At 55.4% G+C, this 13,716-nt stretch overlaps 2 protein-coding genes across 54 annotated transcripts in view; one reads left to right on the top strand and one right to left on the bottom strand.

The window, feature by feature from the left end:
* Positions 1–3,963, top strand: part of MYBPC3 (myosin binding protein C3) — a 23,408-nt gene extending 19,445 nt beyond the window's left edge. For all 4 annotated transcript variants that reach the window (XM_017529217.2, XM_017529220.2, XM_017529218.2 and 1 more), the window contains 9 exons: positions 205–372; positions 1,401–1,489; positions 1,676–1,871; positions 2,093–2,232; positions 2,443–2,602; positions 2,716–2,852; positions 3,128–3,314; positions 3,498–3,533; positions 3,660–3,963. In XM_017529217.2, coding sequence (XP_017384706.1) covers positions 205–372; positions 1,401–1,489; positions 1,676–1,871; positions 2,093–2,232; positions 2,443–2,602; positions 2,716–2,852; positions 3,128–3,314; positions 3,498–3,508 — 1,088 coding nt within the window. In that variant the 3' untranslated portion in view covers positions 3,509–3,533; positions 3,660–3,963. The remainder of the gene's footprint in view (positions 1–204; positions 373–1,400; positions 1,490–1,675; positions 1,872–2,092; positions 2,233–2,442; positions 2,603–2,715; positions 2,853–3,127; positions 3,315–3,497; positions 3,534–3,659) is intronic.
* A 1,324-nt stretch (positions 3,964–5,287) lies between these two features.
* MADD (MAP kinase activating death domain) overlaps positions 5,288–13,716 on the bottom strand; it is a 58,125-nt gene continuing 49,696 nt past the window's right edge. For 12 of the 50 annotated variants that reach the window (XM_037738811.1, XM_037738805.1, XM_037738800.1 and 9 more), the window contains 7 exons: positions 11,254–11,418; positions 10,938–11,010; positions 10,697–10,803; positions 8,774–8,782; positions 8,515–8,584; positions 6,601–6,647; positions 6,149–6,253 (listed from right to left, as the gene is read on the bottom strand). In XM_037738811.1, coding sequence (XP_037594739.1) covers positions 6,149–6,253; positions 6,601–6,647; positions 8,515–8,584; positions 8,774–8,782; positions 10,697–10,803; positions 10,938–11,010; positions 11,254–11,418 — 576 coding nt within the window. Of the gene's footprint in view, positions 6,254–6,600; positions 6,648–8,514; positions 8,585–8,773; positions 8,783–10,696; positions 10,804–10,937; positions 11,011–11,253; positions 11,419–13,716 lie in introns of those variants that run through there. The other 38 variants (XM_037738838.1, XM_037738837.1, XM_037738835.1 and 35 more) reach the window with 7 other exon arrangements.

Below are 13,716 nucleotides of genomic sequence, written 5' to 3' on the forward strand. Positions count from 1 at the left end.
GTTGACCAGGATGGTCTCGATCTCTTGACCTTGTGATCCACCCGCCTCGGCCTCCCAAAGTGCTGGGATTACAGGCTTGAGCCACCGTGCCCGGCCAGAAAACATATTTCAATCCTGGAGATTCGTATCAGAGGGGTGGGCAGTGGGGATGGGGTGTTAACGCTGACACAGCCTGTGGCCTTGCCTGCCCCTCCCCATCCCCAGGCTCAGAGTGGGTGGCTGCCCTGCAGGGACTGACGGAGTGCACGTCCATGCTGGTGAAGGACCTGCCCACAGGGGCCCGGCTGCTCTTCCGAGTGCGGGCACACAATATGGCGGGGTCTGGAGCCCCTGTTACCACGACGGAGCCGGTGACGGTGCAGGAGATCCTGCGTGAGTACCCTTTTGTGCAGTCACAAGACCTGCCACTGACACCCCAAGCCCTTGGTGTTCAGTGGAGGTGGGGACAGCCAGGGAGGCCCTGCCAGAATGCTGGGCAGGGACAGGAGGGGTTGGAGCCATCATCCATGCACTAGGCTCAGGAAGAAAGCACAGAGAGGGTGGCTGGGCATCCTGGCTCACGCCTGTAATCCCAGCAGTTTGGGAGGCCAAGGCGGGCGGATCACTTGCGGTTAGGTGTTCGAGACCAGACTGGCCAACATGGTGGAACGCCATCTCTACTTAAAATACAAAACTAGCTGGGTATGGTGGTGCATGCCTGTAATCCCAGCTACTTGGGAGGCTGAGGCAGGAGAATCACTTGGACCAGGTGGCGGAGGTTACAATGAGCCGATATCATACCACTGCACTCCAGCCTGGACAACAGAGCGAGACTCCATCTCAAAAAAACCCAAAAAAACAAAAAAAGTGCAGAGAGGACTTTCTTGGCCTATGTCAACCCCCTAGTTCTGGAACAGGGAAAATAAAGGCCACGGTACCCAAGCTCTCTTCTAAGAGTCTCAGCTCCAACAGTAAGTGTTGTCTGTGTTGCTAGATTGGTCCCTCTGGGGTCCACTTCTCATTGCTCTGTTCCTTGTCCCAATAAAGGGTCCATCTTTTGTAAAGATTGGTTCTCAAAGCTGGAATGAGGCAGCAAACTGGGGTGGAACAGGGCAGAGGATGTAAAAGCCCAGGTTTACACCTTGACCTGTGACTTACTAGCTGTGTGACTCCAGTCAAGTTGCTTACCCTCTCTGATCCCTGCCTCATGAAGCAATGTGGTGAGGCTCAGGGGGAAGCCAGCTGGGCCTGGGCAGGCTGGAGTTGCTGTGTCCTCAGGAGCTAAAGGAGGCACAGGGCCCAGCAGGCAGCTTTTTTTCTTAGCTGCAGCTCTCTAGGCCTTGTCTCAAGGGAGGATGGAGCCATGGAGCCCCTCAGGGCTGTGGTGGGCCCTCACCTGGCTCCCCACTCTGCACCCACAGAACGGCCACGGCTCCAGCTGCCTAGGCACCTGCGCCAGACCATTCAGAAGAAGGTCGGGGAGCCTGTGAACCTCCTCATCCCTTTTCAGGTGGGACCAGCCTCCTTCCCTGTCCCCCAGGGGAGAGGCTACAGTGTGCTGTTCCCAGCCAGCGGACTGATGGCTCAGGGCTGGACTGATGGCTCAGGGCTGGCCCGATCTGAGGTCCCAGAGACTGGGGTGTTGGCTGGTCTTGGGAAAGAGCCGAGTTCAGGTTTAAGCTTTTCCTCCCCTCAGGGCAAGCCCCGGCCTCAGGTGACCTGGACCAAAGAGGGGCAGCCCCTGGCCGGCGAGGAGGTGAGTGTCCGCAACAGCCCTACAGACACCATCCTGTTCATCCGGGCTGCTCGTCGCGTGCATTCAGGCACTTACCAGGTGACAGTACGCATTGAGAACATGGAGGACAAGGCCACGCTGGTGCTGCAGGTCGTCGGTGCGTGGCCAAGGCCTCCCTGAGCCCCTTGTTTCCCATCCCTGAGCAGGTCTGCTGGGGCCAAGGGCCGAGCCAGGGGACCCAACCCACAGCTCACATTTTTCAGTCCAGTGCCCAGCAGGCCTGGGCCTGGCTGGCAGGGGTAGGGGGTCCCTGGAGTCCAGCGTCACCCTGCTCACTGTCAGGAGGTATGGTGACCCGACTGGGTATGTCTCTCACAGACAAGCCAAGTCCTCCCCAGGACCTCCGGGTCACTGAGGCCTGGGGTCTTAATGTGGCCCTGGAGTGGAAGCCACCCCAGGATGATGGCAACACGGAGCTCTGGGGCTACACAGTGCAGAAAGCCGACAAGAAGACCATGGTGAGCCCAGGGTCCCCACGTGCACCCTGCCTAGGCCCGGCAGACCCAGGCCCCAGCCACCCTTCGCTGTCCTCACCATGGACCCCTCACCCTCCCTCTGCCGCCCCGAGTCCCTCCACGGTAGGGGTGGAGATGCCAGGGGCACCCAGGAGGGGCTCTTGGTGTCAGGGAGGGCCTGGCCGAGATGCCTCCCCTCCCTCCCTGCCCCAGGAGTGGTTCACGGTCTTGGAGCATTACCGCCGCACCCACTGCGTGGTGCCAGAGCTCATCATTGGCAATGGCTACTACTTCCGCGTCTTCAGCCAGAATACGGTTGGTTCCAGTGACAGAGCGGCCACCACCAAGGAGCCCGTCTTTATCCCCAGACCAGGTGCGGTCCCCTCATTCCCTGCACCAGGGGCTGGGGCAGGGAGGCTGTGGGAACAGGGAGGGGGGGGCCTAGCTTGGTGTAGCCGTCTCGGTACCAAGTCCTATTACCAACAGGCATCACCTATGAGCCACCTAACTACAAGGCCCTGGACTTCTCCGAGGCCCCAAGCTTCACGCAGCCCCTGGTGAACCGCTCGGTCATCGCGGGCTACACCACTATGCTCTGCTGCGCTGTCCGGGGTAGCCCCAAGGTAGGGAACTTCAGGCTCTGGTCCAGGCTGGCTCATGGGCCTCAATGTCGAGTTCTCTCCACCTTGGGGTATACGGGCCGGGCTCCTCTCCCTGAGCAGGGCTGTGGCACTCACTGTTGGTTCTGTGTTCATTTCCAGCCTTGGGCATAGTCAGGGACTCCAGTGGGAAACCCCCACGTAGGGGCCCAGGGAAACACAAATGCGTGTCCCCGGTTCCCTGCCAGGTCCCCTCTCGGCCTGGATGGTTTCCCTCCCTCTCCTTACCTTATTTGTAGCCCAAGATTTCCTGGTTCAAGAATGGCCTGGACCTGGGAGAAGATGCCCGCTTCCGCATGTTCAGCAAGCAGGGAGTGTTGACCCTGGAGATTAGAAAGCCCTGTCCCTTTGATGGAGGCATCTATGTCTGCAGGGCTGCCAACTTACAGGGCGAGGCACAGTGTGAGTGCCGCCTGGAGGTGCGAGGTGAGGAGCCCTGGGGCTGGGAGGTGGGAAGAGCGGGGCAGCAGCAGGGACCCTGGCTTTTGCTTTGTTGTCCTGGGCCAAGCAGCTGCTCTGGCTGCACAGGCACGGACCCTGTCATGTCCAGATGGGTACTGGCTTCCAGAAGGCTAGGACACAATGACATGACCTCCTTCTCTTCTGCAGTGCCTCAGTGACCAGGCTGGCTCCACGGATGGCCAGGTATGCAGTCCAGACAACCTGACACCCAGGCACAAGTCAGCAGCTGAGCCCTGGCCCTTGGTCCCAAGGCAGCTGTCAGGAAATGGGAGGCTGTAAGGGCCTCCGTTCACTCCTAAGATAACCTTTGTACAACTGATGCGAGCCCTGTGCCAGGAGCCTGGAGGGAAGTTGGGGAAATCCCTCTCTGCTGTTGGATGCGTGTGTGACAAGTGCGTCTCCTGGGCTGCAGTGCGGGATCAGCAGGGCAGTTGTGTTGGGTGGGCCTGGGTAGGTGTTGCAGACTGGTCCACAGGGCTCCTGATGGAAGCTCTTGGATCTTTAGAGTGAAATGGGGGTGGCCTCAAGAAATGGTGTCTGGGGACATATCTTTCTGGTCTGCCATGTCTTCCCAATGTATACCAGGCAATAAAAGATTAGTGGTCACAGAGAACTCACTCTTCTTACTCAATTTCAGTGTGCCTGTTTTCATAAAAATACACAGGGATGGCCAGGCACGGTGGCTCACGCCGGTAATCCCAGAACTTTGGGAGGCTGAGGTGGGCAGATCACCTGAGGTCAGGAGTTCAAGACCAGCCTGGCCAACATGGTGGAACACCGTCTCCACCAAAAATGCAAAAGTTAGCCAGTCATGGTGGTGCACGCCTATCATCCCAGCTACTCAGGAGGCTGAGGCAAGAGAATTGCTTGAACCTGGGTGGCGGAGGTTGCAGTGGGCCGAGATTGTGCCACTACACTCCAGCCTGGGTGACAGAGACCCTGTCTTAAAAAGAAAAAAAAGAAAGCATGGGGACACTGATCTTCACAGCAAAGTGAGGGCAGATACTGTTTTTATTTTCTTCCAGATGATTTAATTAGGCCCAGAGTGGAATCTGAGTTCATAAAACATTAGCACTAGAAGGAACCTGACTCCCCCGATGGCATTGACTCAGATGATGAAACTGAGCTGTGATGGCAGAAAGTGCATTAGTAAGTCCCAGGTGCTCAGCATGACCCTTGTGCCAGGGGCAGTGGTGTGGTCGCAGCCTCCTGGAGGTGGGTAAGGCAGACGCTGTGTTGTGACTGTCCCGGGGTGAAGCTGCACTAGGTGGCTCTGGGGTCCCAGCAAGCAACAAGCCCACAGCTGGTGCACACCCACATCCCAGTGGGGGACAGCAATCCAATCCAGCCCAGGACCGTGGGTGTCAGGGCCTGGACCCCACTCTGCTCTCACTTCCCCCATGGGGAGCCTAATTCCGAGCATCAGTTTCCTTTCGGGCGGGGGAAGCCAGCAGGTCTCAGAAGTTCCCTGAGAATACAGCCAGGTTTTTCCAGGACTGAAATTCCATGAAGGCAGCTCCTAGGGGTGCTTCTAGGAGTTCTACCTGGTGGAAGACACTCCTGGCCAGGTGTCCCGGGCCCTGGCTGAATCACCACAGCTCGCCATACCTACCTGTTAGGGCATGGAGAGGCCAGGGCCCGGCTTTTCACCTGATCTCAGTTCAGGTGTGGACTCCCGGTCTGGCTGCTCCTCCGGTTCGTGGCAGCCCAACTTTCCGCAGTGCCCCTAGGTGCCCAGGAATGAAAGCTCCACCCACAGCCTTGCTCTGGGAGAACAGCAGAGCTGGGGCCTCCGTGTGCCAAAGCCTGGACATGGATGACCTCATCTCCTTCTTTCCTTCAAGCCTGAAGTGCCTTTTTAGAGTCCAGGGACAGCCTTCCTCACACCTGAGCCAAGAGGAGGTATCATTTAATGTGAGGCAGCCAGGGAGCCCAAAGAGAGTCAAGGACATTTATTTCACATTCACACAGCTGTACATTTTCTATAAATAATGTGGGGCTGAAATATTTACAGTCATCTCTTGCCCACACCCAGGCCACCTCTCCCTCCTGGCACCCTGTACCTGGAGACACAGCCTGAGGACACAGATGTGCAAACCCAGCTTGGTCTTTCCCGCCCCCTCCCCGATGCTCAGGCAGAGCAGCCAGCAGTCCCTGGGATGCCACGAGCCTCAATCACTGCGTCCTCTGATGCCAAAGGCACAGCAGGCTACAGGGAACTCGCTGCTCCACTGTAGGCAGGCAGCAGCCAACACATGTGTGCCCCGGGCAGCAGCTGCTGGGTTGAGAATGCAAAAGAAGCAGGGAGGCTGCCATTCGCTCTGGCTGCCCCCCAGTTCTCCCCTTCCTGTCTGTGTCCTTCCTGTGAGAGGGTTAGCCCCATTGTTCCCTCACTCCTCACAGGGTGGAACTGCTCCAGGCGCCCAGTCGCGCCGGGTCACAGACCATGGAGAGCTGGACTCTTGCGGTGGACAGTTATGATGCCAGGGACAAGGACAAACCACCACCACACCAATGTCTCCAGGACACACACACACACACACACACACACACACACACACACTTCAGCCCTGAGGGGAAGGCAGTTTGGTCTTCTGGGAGTGGACAGGGAGAAGGCGGACACGCTCAAAGACACACTCAGAGACACATAACTGGTAACCAACTAAGCCACAGCAGTGGGCTTGCAGAGGACACAGGAGCATCATCCACTCCCTGGTCACAGCAGCATCGTGCACTTGGGAACAGCGAGAGGCCAGGGGCGTGCCCTGGGCTGGGGCGGCCATGTAGCCCCCTCTCCATCAGCTAGAGACAGGCCGGGGTGGGGTTCTGAGATCTTCCTCACTGCTACGAACTGCAGCCACATACGAGAAGAGACACAACACAGAGTAGCAGATCTCGTGGGCCTGGAGGGGAGAGAAAGCCAGGCGGGTCACGGTCTTGAAGCTCCTGCATCTCCACATGCGAGGATCTGCCAATGGCAGCTCCTGCCCTAACACTGGGCACGGCCTCTGGGCTGAGTGTGAGCTCCAAGCAAGACCTCAGAAGCTGTTGCCGTGGGAGAGGGGATCCGTGTGTGTGTGTCTGTCTCCCAGGGCTGAAGACCTGTTTTAGCTGGAGTTGAACCTTTGGCAACCAGACCGGGTCCCCACTCACCCCTGTGCACTCAGAGGGCCCACCCCTCCTCCTGTCCAAAGGTCCCCGGGGAGCCCTGCGCAGACTGTGGCCTGTCGGGGTTGGGCAGCACACTCACCATTGGTGTCTTGTACTTGTGGCTCACCACTTCTTTAATTTCAGGAACTAAAACCGGACGGGCAAGAGACAAAACAGAAAGTTCAACACTAAGAGCAGTAGTGTCATGCTCCCCCAGGCGGCAGCGCCCGGCGCCAGGGTCCCCTTCCCCTCTGCGGCCTCTCACAGTGGCTGCAGCAGCTTAGGCTATTACAGGGCAGAGGCCACCAGAGGCTCTGTCCAGATCCTGCCGACTGGGAAGACGTGGCCCCAGCCTCCTCAGCTAGGCCTCTGCCGTCTGCAGTGGCTTTTACTTGATGGCTGTGATTCCACCCACTTCTTTGAAAGCCCCGGATGGGAGGTGCGGGCCTTTCACCAGCCTGGTCACGGCTACTGTCCAGGGCCCCTGAGGAGCTGCAGTGGAGAATTCCCAGGATTTGGCTGGGAGAAGAGAGCTGTCTCTAGCCTGTGTCCAACTGTACTGAGACGCCCGTGAGCTCGTCTTGTCACCAGCCTGAAAGTCTGGTCATGTCAAACACAGTTCCCTTTATTCCCAGCCCCCTACATAGAGGGTCTCGAGGCTAGATGAAGAGGTAACTCGATACTAAACCCTCAGGACATGGAAGTGTCCTTCCCTGAGTGGCAGGAGAAGCCCAGGCCTGCCTGTGTGAGGGAGAGCGTCTGAGGGCTCTGGAGCAACACACCCAGCAGAAGACAGGCGAGTACAGCACCCAGGGAGGGAGGTGACAGGGAGCATCAGGCAAGATACACACAGGTCCACAGCCCAGAAGGCAAGAGTGAGAGTCCCCCTGCCCCAGCCATGCCGGGGTTCTGCTTGGCCAGAGGAAGAAGTAGGCCCCCAGCCTCAGCCATCATCATGGCCCCTTGAGACTGGGAGCAGAGGGGCCTGGCATCTCCCCGGGGTCCAGAAAAGGCAGGAGGAAAACTGGTCGCTCCTTCTTCTGACCCTGGGAGGTAGAATTTGGGGGAACCCAGGGCAGGTGGGGAATAAACTCATCAAAGGTAGATCGAGAAGCCCCAGGCCATTCTCCCAAGTTGGAGGATTCCCCTAAGTATCTCTCTGACAAAAGAGAGAAGGGAGCACACAGGGGAGCAACGTCAGAACCAGTGAGCCGGTGGGAGCGGGGAGGCAAGGGGGGAAGGAAGAGTCGGGCGGAGGAAGGAAGAGACGAGCTGGCAGTGTGAGCAGCTGGTTTGGCTGAAGGGAGCCCACCCACCCATGACAGGGCCCAAGGCAGAGACCTGGGGAGAGGCAGCACGAGCCGAGGTCACTTTACCTGCTGGAGAACGAAGGTTTTCATAGCAGCGATGAGGGGCACAAAAGAATGAAGCACAAACACAGCAGGAACTCAAAGCCCCAGGGTAAGAACCCACTACACCACTCGCTAGCTGCTCCCAGCTTCCGGCTACAGCTGCCCCTTCTGTCCCTGAGGCCCACTAGGCTCCTGTGCCCCTCAAGTGAGTCTGCCTGTGATGCCCCAGGCCCTTCGTCTGGCACAGAGACCAGGTGGAGACCAGAGTGGCGCCAGGGAGGCTGGGTGGCGCACTGGGCTGCTAGAAAGATTGCAGCAGGTGACACAGACATAGTAGAGCTTGGGGGTTGCCAGTCTGCTCTGTCCCCAACTTTCTGACTACTCGCTGGCTCAGCACAAGGAGATGGTGCTACTTTGCTGAGACGCTTCAGGACCACCTCTAAACTCGAAACCCACTGCCTCTTCTGCGATCCATTATCTGTTTTTCCCTTCTACTTCCCTGCTGTCATCTCAGAGGTCCCTCTTCTTCCTTGTCACTCCAGCTCCTCCTGACCTCTCTACAGAGGTTCTCCTTCTCCCTGCCCCTAGACCCTCCTCTGGAGCTCCGAGGTTTGAGTTACTGCCATGTGAGTCCAGACCTAAGAGCAAAATAGTGTAATTACCAAATTCCTCCAGGACAAAGACGCCTCGAACTGTATTGCACTTTTTAATGTGATTCAGCTCTATGAAAACCTGCAAGAGAGGGAGGGAGGGTGGGGTAAGGCCCAGAGGCTCCACCCCAGCCCCACACAGCACACTCTCCCAGCTACAGCCCCGCCCACACACAGAAAGCCTATTTCCCAAAGAGAGGACAGAAGAATTCACACACACACACACAACTCAAAAGCGCTAAGAAGCAAAGATAGCAGAAAGGGCATGTACCTTCCGCTCCTGGCCGGAGGAGAAAGCATGGGAGAGAAATGAAGGCGTTAGTTTGAATGGTCAAACCCAACCCGAAGGCCCTGCTGCTGGCCTGGGCTGCCCGCCCGTACCCCTGCCCAGGGCAATGCTTGTAAGACACGGTGCCCCAGGGTCCCCGCTCAGCCCATCAGGTCTCTACCCTTCCATGCATCCTCCTCCGGCGCAGAGGGCTGGCACGGGCGCAAAGCTCCCCTCAGACTGTCCTCAGGGTGGGAGGTGTTGGGATCCTCCTTCAAACAGGGTCCAGGATCTCCCAAGAGGTACGTGGTGATAATAATACCCGCTACCACCTGCCTAGCACCTACTCGGGGTTTTACAAATACGATTTCTAATCCCTGCACCTACATGACACAGTATATAGTATTACCCCCATTTTCTACAGGAGGAAACTGTCGATCGGAAAGTTTCTTTGCCCATGAACGTGGAAGCTGGGCTTCAAATCTGAGCACGTCCTGACACCAAAGCCTGTGCTTTTCCTATTCCCCCCACCTCCACCAGGAAGTCTGCTGCCCCTCTACTCCAACTGACCACCATGTTGCAGAAAAGGGGGCAGGTCGCTGTCTCATTATTAACTGTGACGTAAGACGGAGAAGCCGGGTGTTCCTCCCCTTCCCTGCACAGTCTCTCTACTAGAGGCCAAGCCTTCAACCACAGACGGGCTTGGCTGGCTGCCCAGAGGGGCTACGCCAAGGGCAGGATGAGGAAGAGGACAGAGCACCTGGGCCCTGCTCAGCGAGATCGCATCTCCAGAAGGGGCAGCCATGGCACTAAATGCGGTCAGCAGCCTGCTCCCCAAGAGGTACTGACACCTTCGTGGTCCAGAAAAGCACTCAGGTAGACCCCTCACTTAGATAGACCCCTTTCTGGGCTGGCCCTAAGGTCTTTGGGGTTGGCTACCACCCTAAGCCCTAGATTGAAAATACACGAAGGGGCTGCTGGAAGTCTGGGCAGCTGTTTCCTGTTAAACCAAAGCTGCCCAGCTACGTTCCTGAGAGCGCTACAGCAGCTAGTGGAGGGAGGAAGCCACGTCAGGTGGGCAGCCACCTCCCAAGGGTCTGTGGTGCTTCACACATTCGGGTCTGGCTCAGAGCCTCAGGGAGAGGAACCAGGACATCAGGGAAAGAGGAGGGAAGGCACTTGTGTGAGGAGTCAGAGCTGTGAACGGACCTGGGATGATGCGCTGGCCTCAGAAAGGAATTAGCTTAAGGAATGTCCACTGAGAGAAAAAAGTAACACTGTGTTAAAAGACCGAGAGAGAGAGAAAAAAAGTCAGCTCCTATGGTGGAATTACAATGAGGGAAAGATGTATCCAGATTGCTCCCCAATCAAAAGAAGGGGAATGGGGCCTGTGGAGCAGGGGACAGAGTGGGAACACTCAGAGGAAGGAAAATAACAGGAAGAATCCGCAGATGAAAAAGGCAAATAAACACACGCCGGACTTACACACAGGCACGCACGCACACGCAAGCTGCACGCGCACCAGAAAAACACAAGGAGGTCGGCCAGTCTAGACTCTCAAAGCAAAAACACCAGGCAGAAGCATACCCTGGGAATAAAGGAAGGCAGAGACGCTGCGGGGAAGGGCCAAATGAGACGCTCCCACTCACACTGTGTGGAGTCCAATGGACGGGGCAGCGAGGCCACCCAGCCTCACTCCTGCCCAGCCTCCCCCGAGGGCTCCCTGCTGCACCTTCACAGCACCTGGTGGTCGCCAATGTCATTGTGCCCTCCCCTGGGATTTCTCTCCCGGGTGCAGCTGCTCCAGTTTTCCCTCTAGCTCCAGAGGGCCCTTTCTCATGCTTCTGGGGAAGTACTGGGGGCCTGGACACTGGTCCTTCTTACAGATGGAACGACAGGGAGCCTCGTGCTGCCGCTCGCACTTACCTGGTTGTGCATGAACTTGAGGTTGATCCCTTCCAGGGTGACCTGCAGCAAGCCACCCTCACCAGTCTTCATGTCCTGCACGGGGAACTCGCCACCCAGTTCAGGTCCTGTGGTGAGAGAGGGGGCTATCAGCTCACTGGTGAGGTGGGGAATCCCGCCCCTGACTTTCCTGCCAGGCCCCCGACACTCAGAAGGACTGGTGGAAACAGAAGGAAGACACTCTCAGAAACTCTCTCCTCACCGGGTTTGATGCTTTGCTGTCGGGCGGCAGCGCGCTCCATGCTGTCCTTCACACAGTAGTACAGCTCCCGACACTGCGGCACAGGGGGAGAGTAGTCCCGTCACGGGGGCCATCCAGGGTTCCCCACCCACTGCTCTGTAATGGCCACTGAAGGCGTGGGTTGACACCAGGACCTCAGAGACAGCTTTAGGCACCCCATCCAGCTGGAGACAGACGCGTGGCTCCAGACGGGTTTTGGAATTTTAACTTCCCCAAGAGAAACTATTTGGCCTTCAATGCCTACCCTAGCCCCAACCCAAACACAGATCCTGGGTACCTTTTTAGTATAGAACTTGTTGAGCTGCGTCTCAGAGCCATTTCTACGCCACAGGCACAACACCTTGGTCTTGGGACAGTAGGTCATGTTGATGAGCTTCTCGTACCACCAGCGCTCATACACCGTTCCGATGTTACTGCGCAATACCACACAGTCATCGCACACCTGGAGAAGGGCACAAAGCGGCTCAGTGGTTCTTGTCTCTGACAGCCTCTCCCCAGGCTGTCTCCTACAGAGAAATGATGGCACAACTGGCCCTGGTGCATCCCCATGGTCAGGTTTTCTGCCTTGCACTTGTGGTCTCCCTAGGTGGAGACACAAAACAGAACTACTGACTCGCTGCCGGCTATAAGGACTGTTGGAAGAAATGGATCATTAGAAGGAACCTGTGTATAAGGGAGGAGGTTCAAATCAATCAGTTATTTATTATCTCTTTTTTTTTTTTTTTTTGAGACAGGGTCTCACTTTGTCCCCCAGGTGTGAGTGCAGTGGTGCGATCTCAGCTCACTGCAGCCTCAACCTCCCAGTGAACCTGGGACATCATCTTCCTGCCTCAGCTCCCAAAGTAGCTGGGACTACAGGTGCACACCATCACACTGGCCATTAATTTTTGTTTGAGATTGAGTCACTCTGTTGCCCAGGCTGGAGTGCAGTGGTACAATCTTGACTCACTGCAACCTCTGCCATGTGGGTTCAAATGATTCTCCTGCCTCAGCCTCCTGAGTAGCTGAGATTACAGGCACATATCACCATGCTCAGCTAATTTTTGTGTTTTTAGTAGACGAGGTTTCACCATGCTGACCAGGCTGGTCTTGAACTCCTGATCTCAAGTGATCCACCTGCCTTGGCCTCCCAAAGTGCTGGGATCATAAGCATGAGTCACCGCGCCTGGCCCAGTTATTTATTACCTCTTATGTGCTCTACAGATTTAAAGTATTTGGAGGCGATCTCATGCCTCCATCTTATGACCTCTGGAATCATCTTTGTTGACAAACACAAAAGCAGAGGATCATGACAGACTCAACCAAGGAGGAAAATGGAGCTGACACACTTTCTAATCCTGGCTCTACCCTTTCTCTATAAAAATATTTTTTTAATTAATTGTACAAGTGACACATGAACAGGGCTTATTGCATAAAAATGATGCAATACAGCACGCCATAAATTAAAAAGCAGTCTCTTTCACACCTTTTTATTCAACATTCTCCTTCAGGTGAAGTTATCTGTTCTTAGGGCTTCAAATGTTATGGGAGACATTATAGCACAATGGTGAGGGGCACAGGTCTACAGTCAGACAGCTTGAGTTTAGATGCCAGCTCTGCCGTTATTTAGCTGTGCCAGCTTGAGCAAGTTCACCTGCGTCCACATTTCCTCACGGCTAAGATGGGGATAGTAACGGTAATAACTTCCTGCAGTTAAACTATGAAGACTCAACGAGTTAATGTGCATGAAGTACTTAACATGCATACAAAGTCAGACACACAGAAAGTACCCTACTTAGCTACTAGATATTCGAAATATAAAACTAATGGTTATTACAATGTTGATGGTTCTTACCTCTTTCTCCATCTTAGACCTCTCTTCCTGAGCTCCTAAGCCTCTCAATGTGTGGATGTTTCACATGCAGCCTCTCAAACTCACTGTGTCCAAATCTGAACTCAACATCTCCTCCTGGGTAGATCCTCCTTTAAAGCCTGCTATTTGAGTAAACGGCACCCCCATCCACCCAGCTGCCCCAGCCAGACATGAAGGGATGCCCGACTCTCCCTTTCCCTCTAACTACACTCCATCATTGAGTCCCACTGGTTCTGGCTCAAATATCCCCAGACCGCTCTTCCACTCCCCAACCATTAACTCTTATTCTTTCAAGTCTCAGCTCAAAGGTCAGCTTCTCAAAGGAGGTATCCACAGCTCCTAGGCCCTCTGCTGTGGATTCCCATAACTCCTGCCCGCTGAGCTTCTTTCAGAATGTGCATCTTATTTTATAATACTCTTTAATTATGTGACTTCCCCAATAGTTTGTCAATGCTAAGGGCAACAGAAACCACATCTGTCTTATTCACTGCTATAATCCTGACACTCAGCAAAGTACCTAGCACACAATATGTGCTCCATAAATACTAGGTGAGTGGGTAAGGAAGACACAAGACCATCAGGCTGAAGCTGCTACATAAGAGTTCACTGGAGTTCTAAAGCCTTTGAAGGATGAGGCAAAGTGGCAGAGTAGGAATTGGAAACTTGAACTCTAGCCCCAGTCTGATTCTGTGGTTTTCTCTAGGGGGAAAATGGACAATACCATTCCACCTTTCACAATCCTTTAAGAACATCATATAAAGGAGGGCGGAACACATTTAGGAGAACACATGATTTCTTTTCTTTTTTTTTTTTTTTTTTGAGACAGAGTTTCACTCTTGTTACCCAGGCTGGAGTGCAATGGCGGCGATCTCGGCTCACCGCAACCTC

This window comes from Cebus imitator, unplaced genomic scaffold (assembly GCF_001604975.1).
Source record: "Cebus imitator isolate Cc_AM_T3 unplaced genomic scaffold, Cebus_imitator-1.0 Scaffold58, whole genome shotgun sequence".
NCBI classification, from domain to species: Eukaryota; Metazoa; Chordata; class Mammalia; order Primates; family Cebidae; genus Cebus; species Cebus imitator.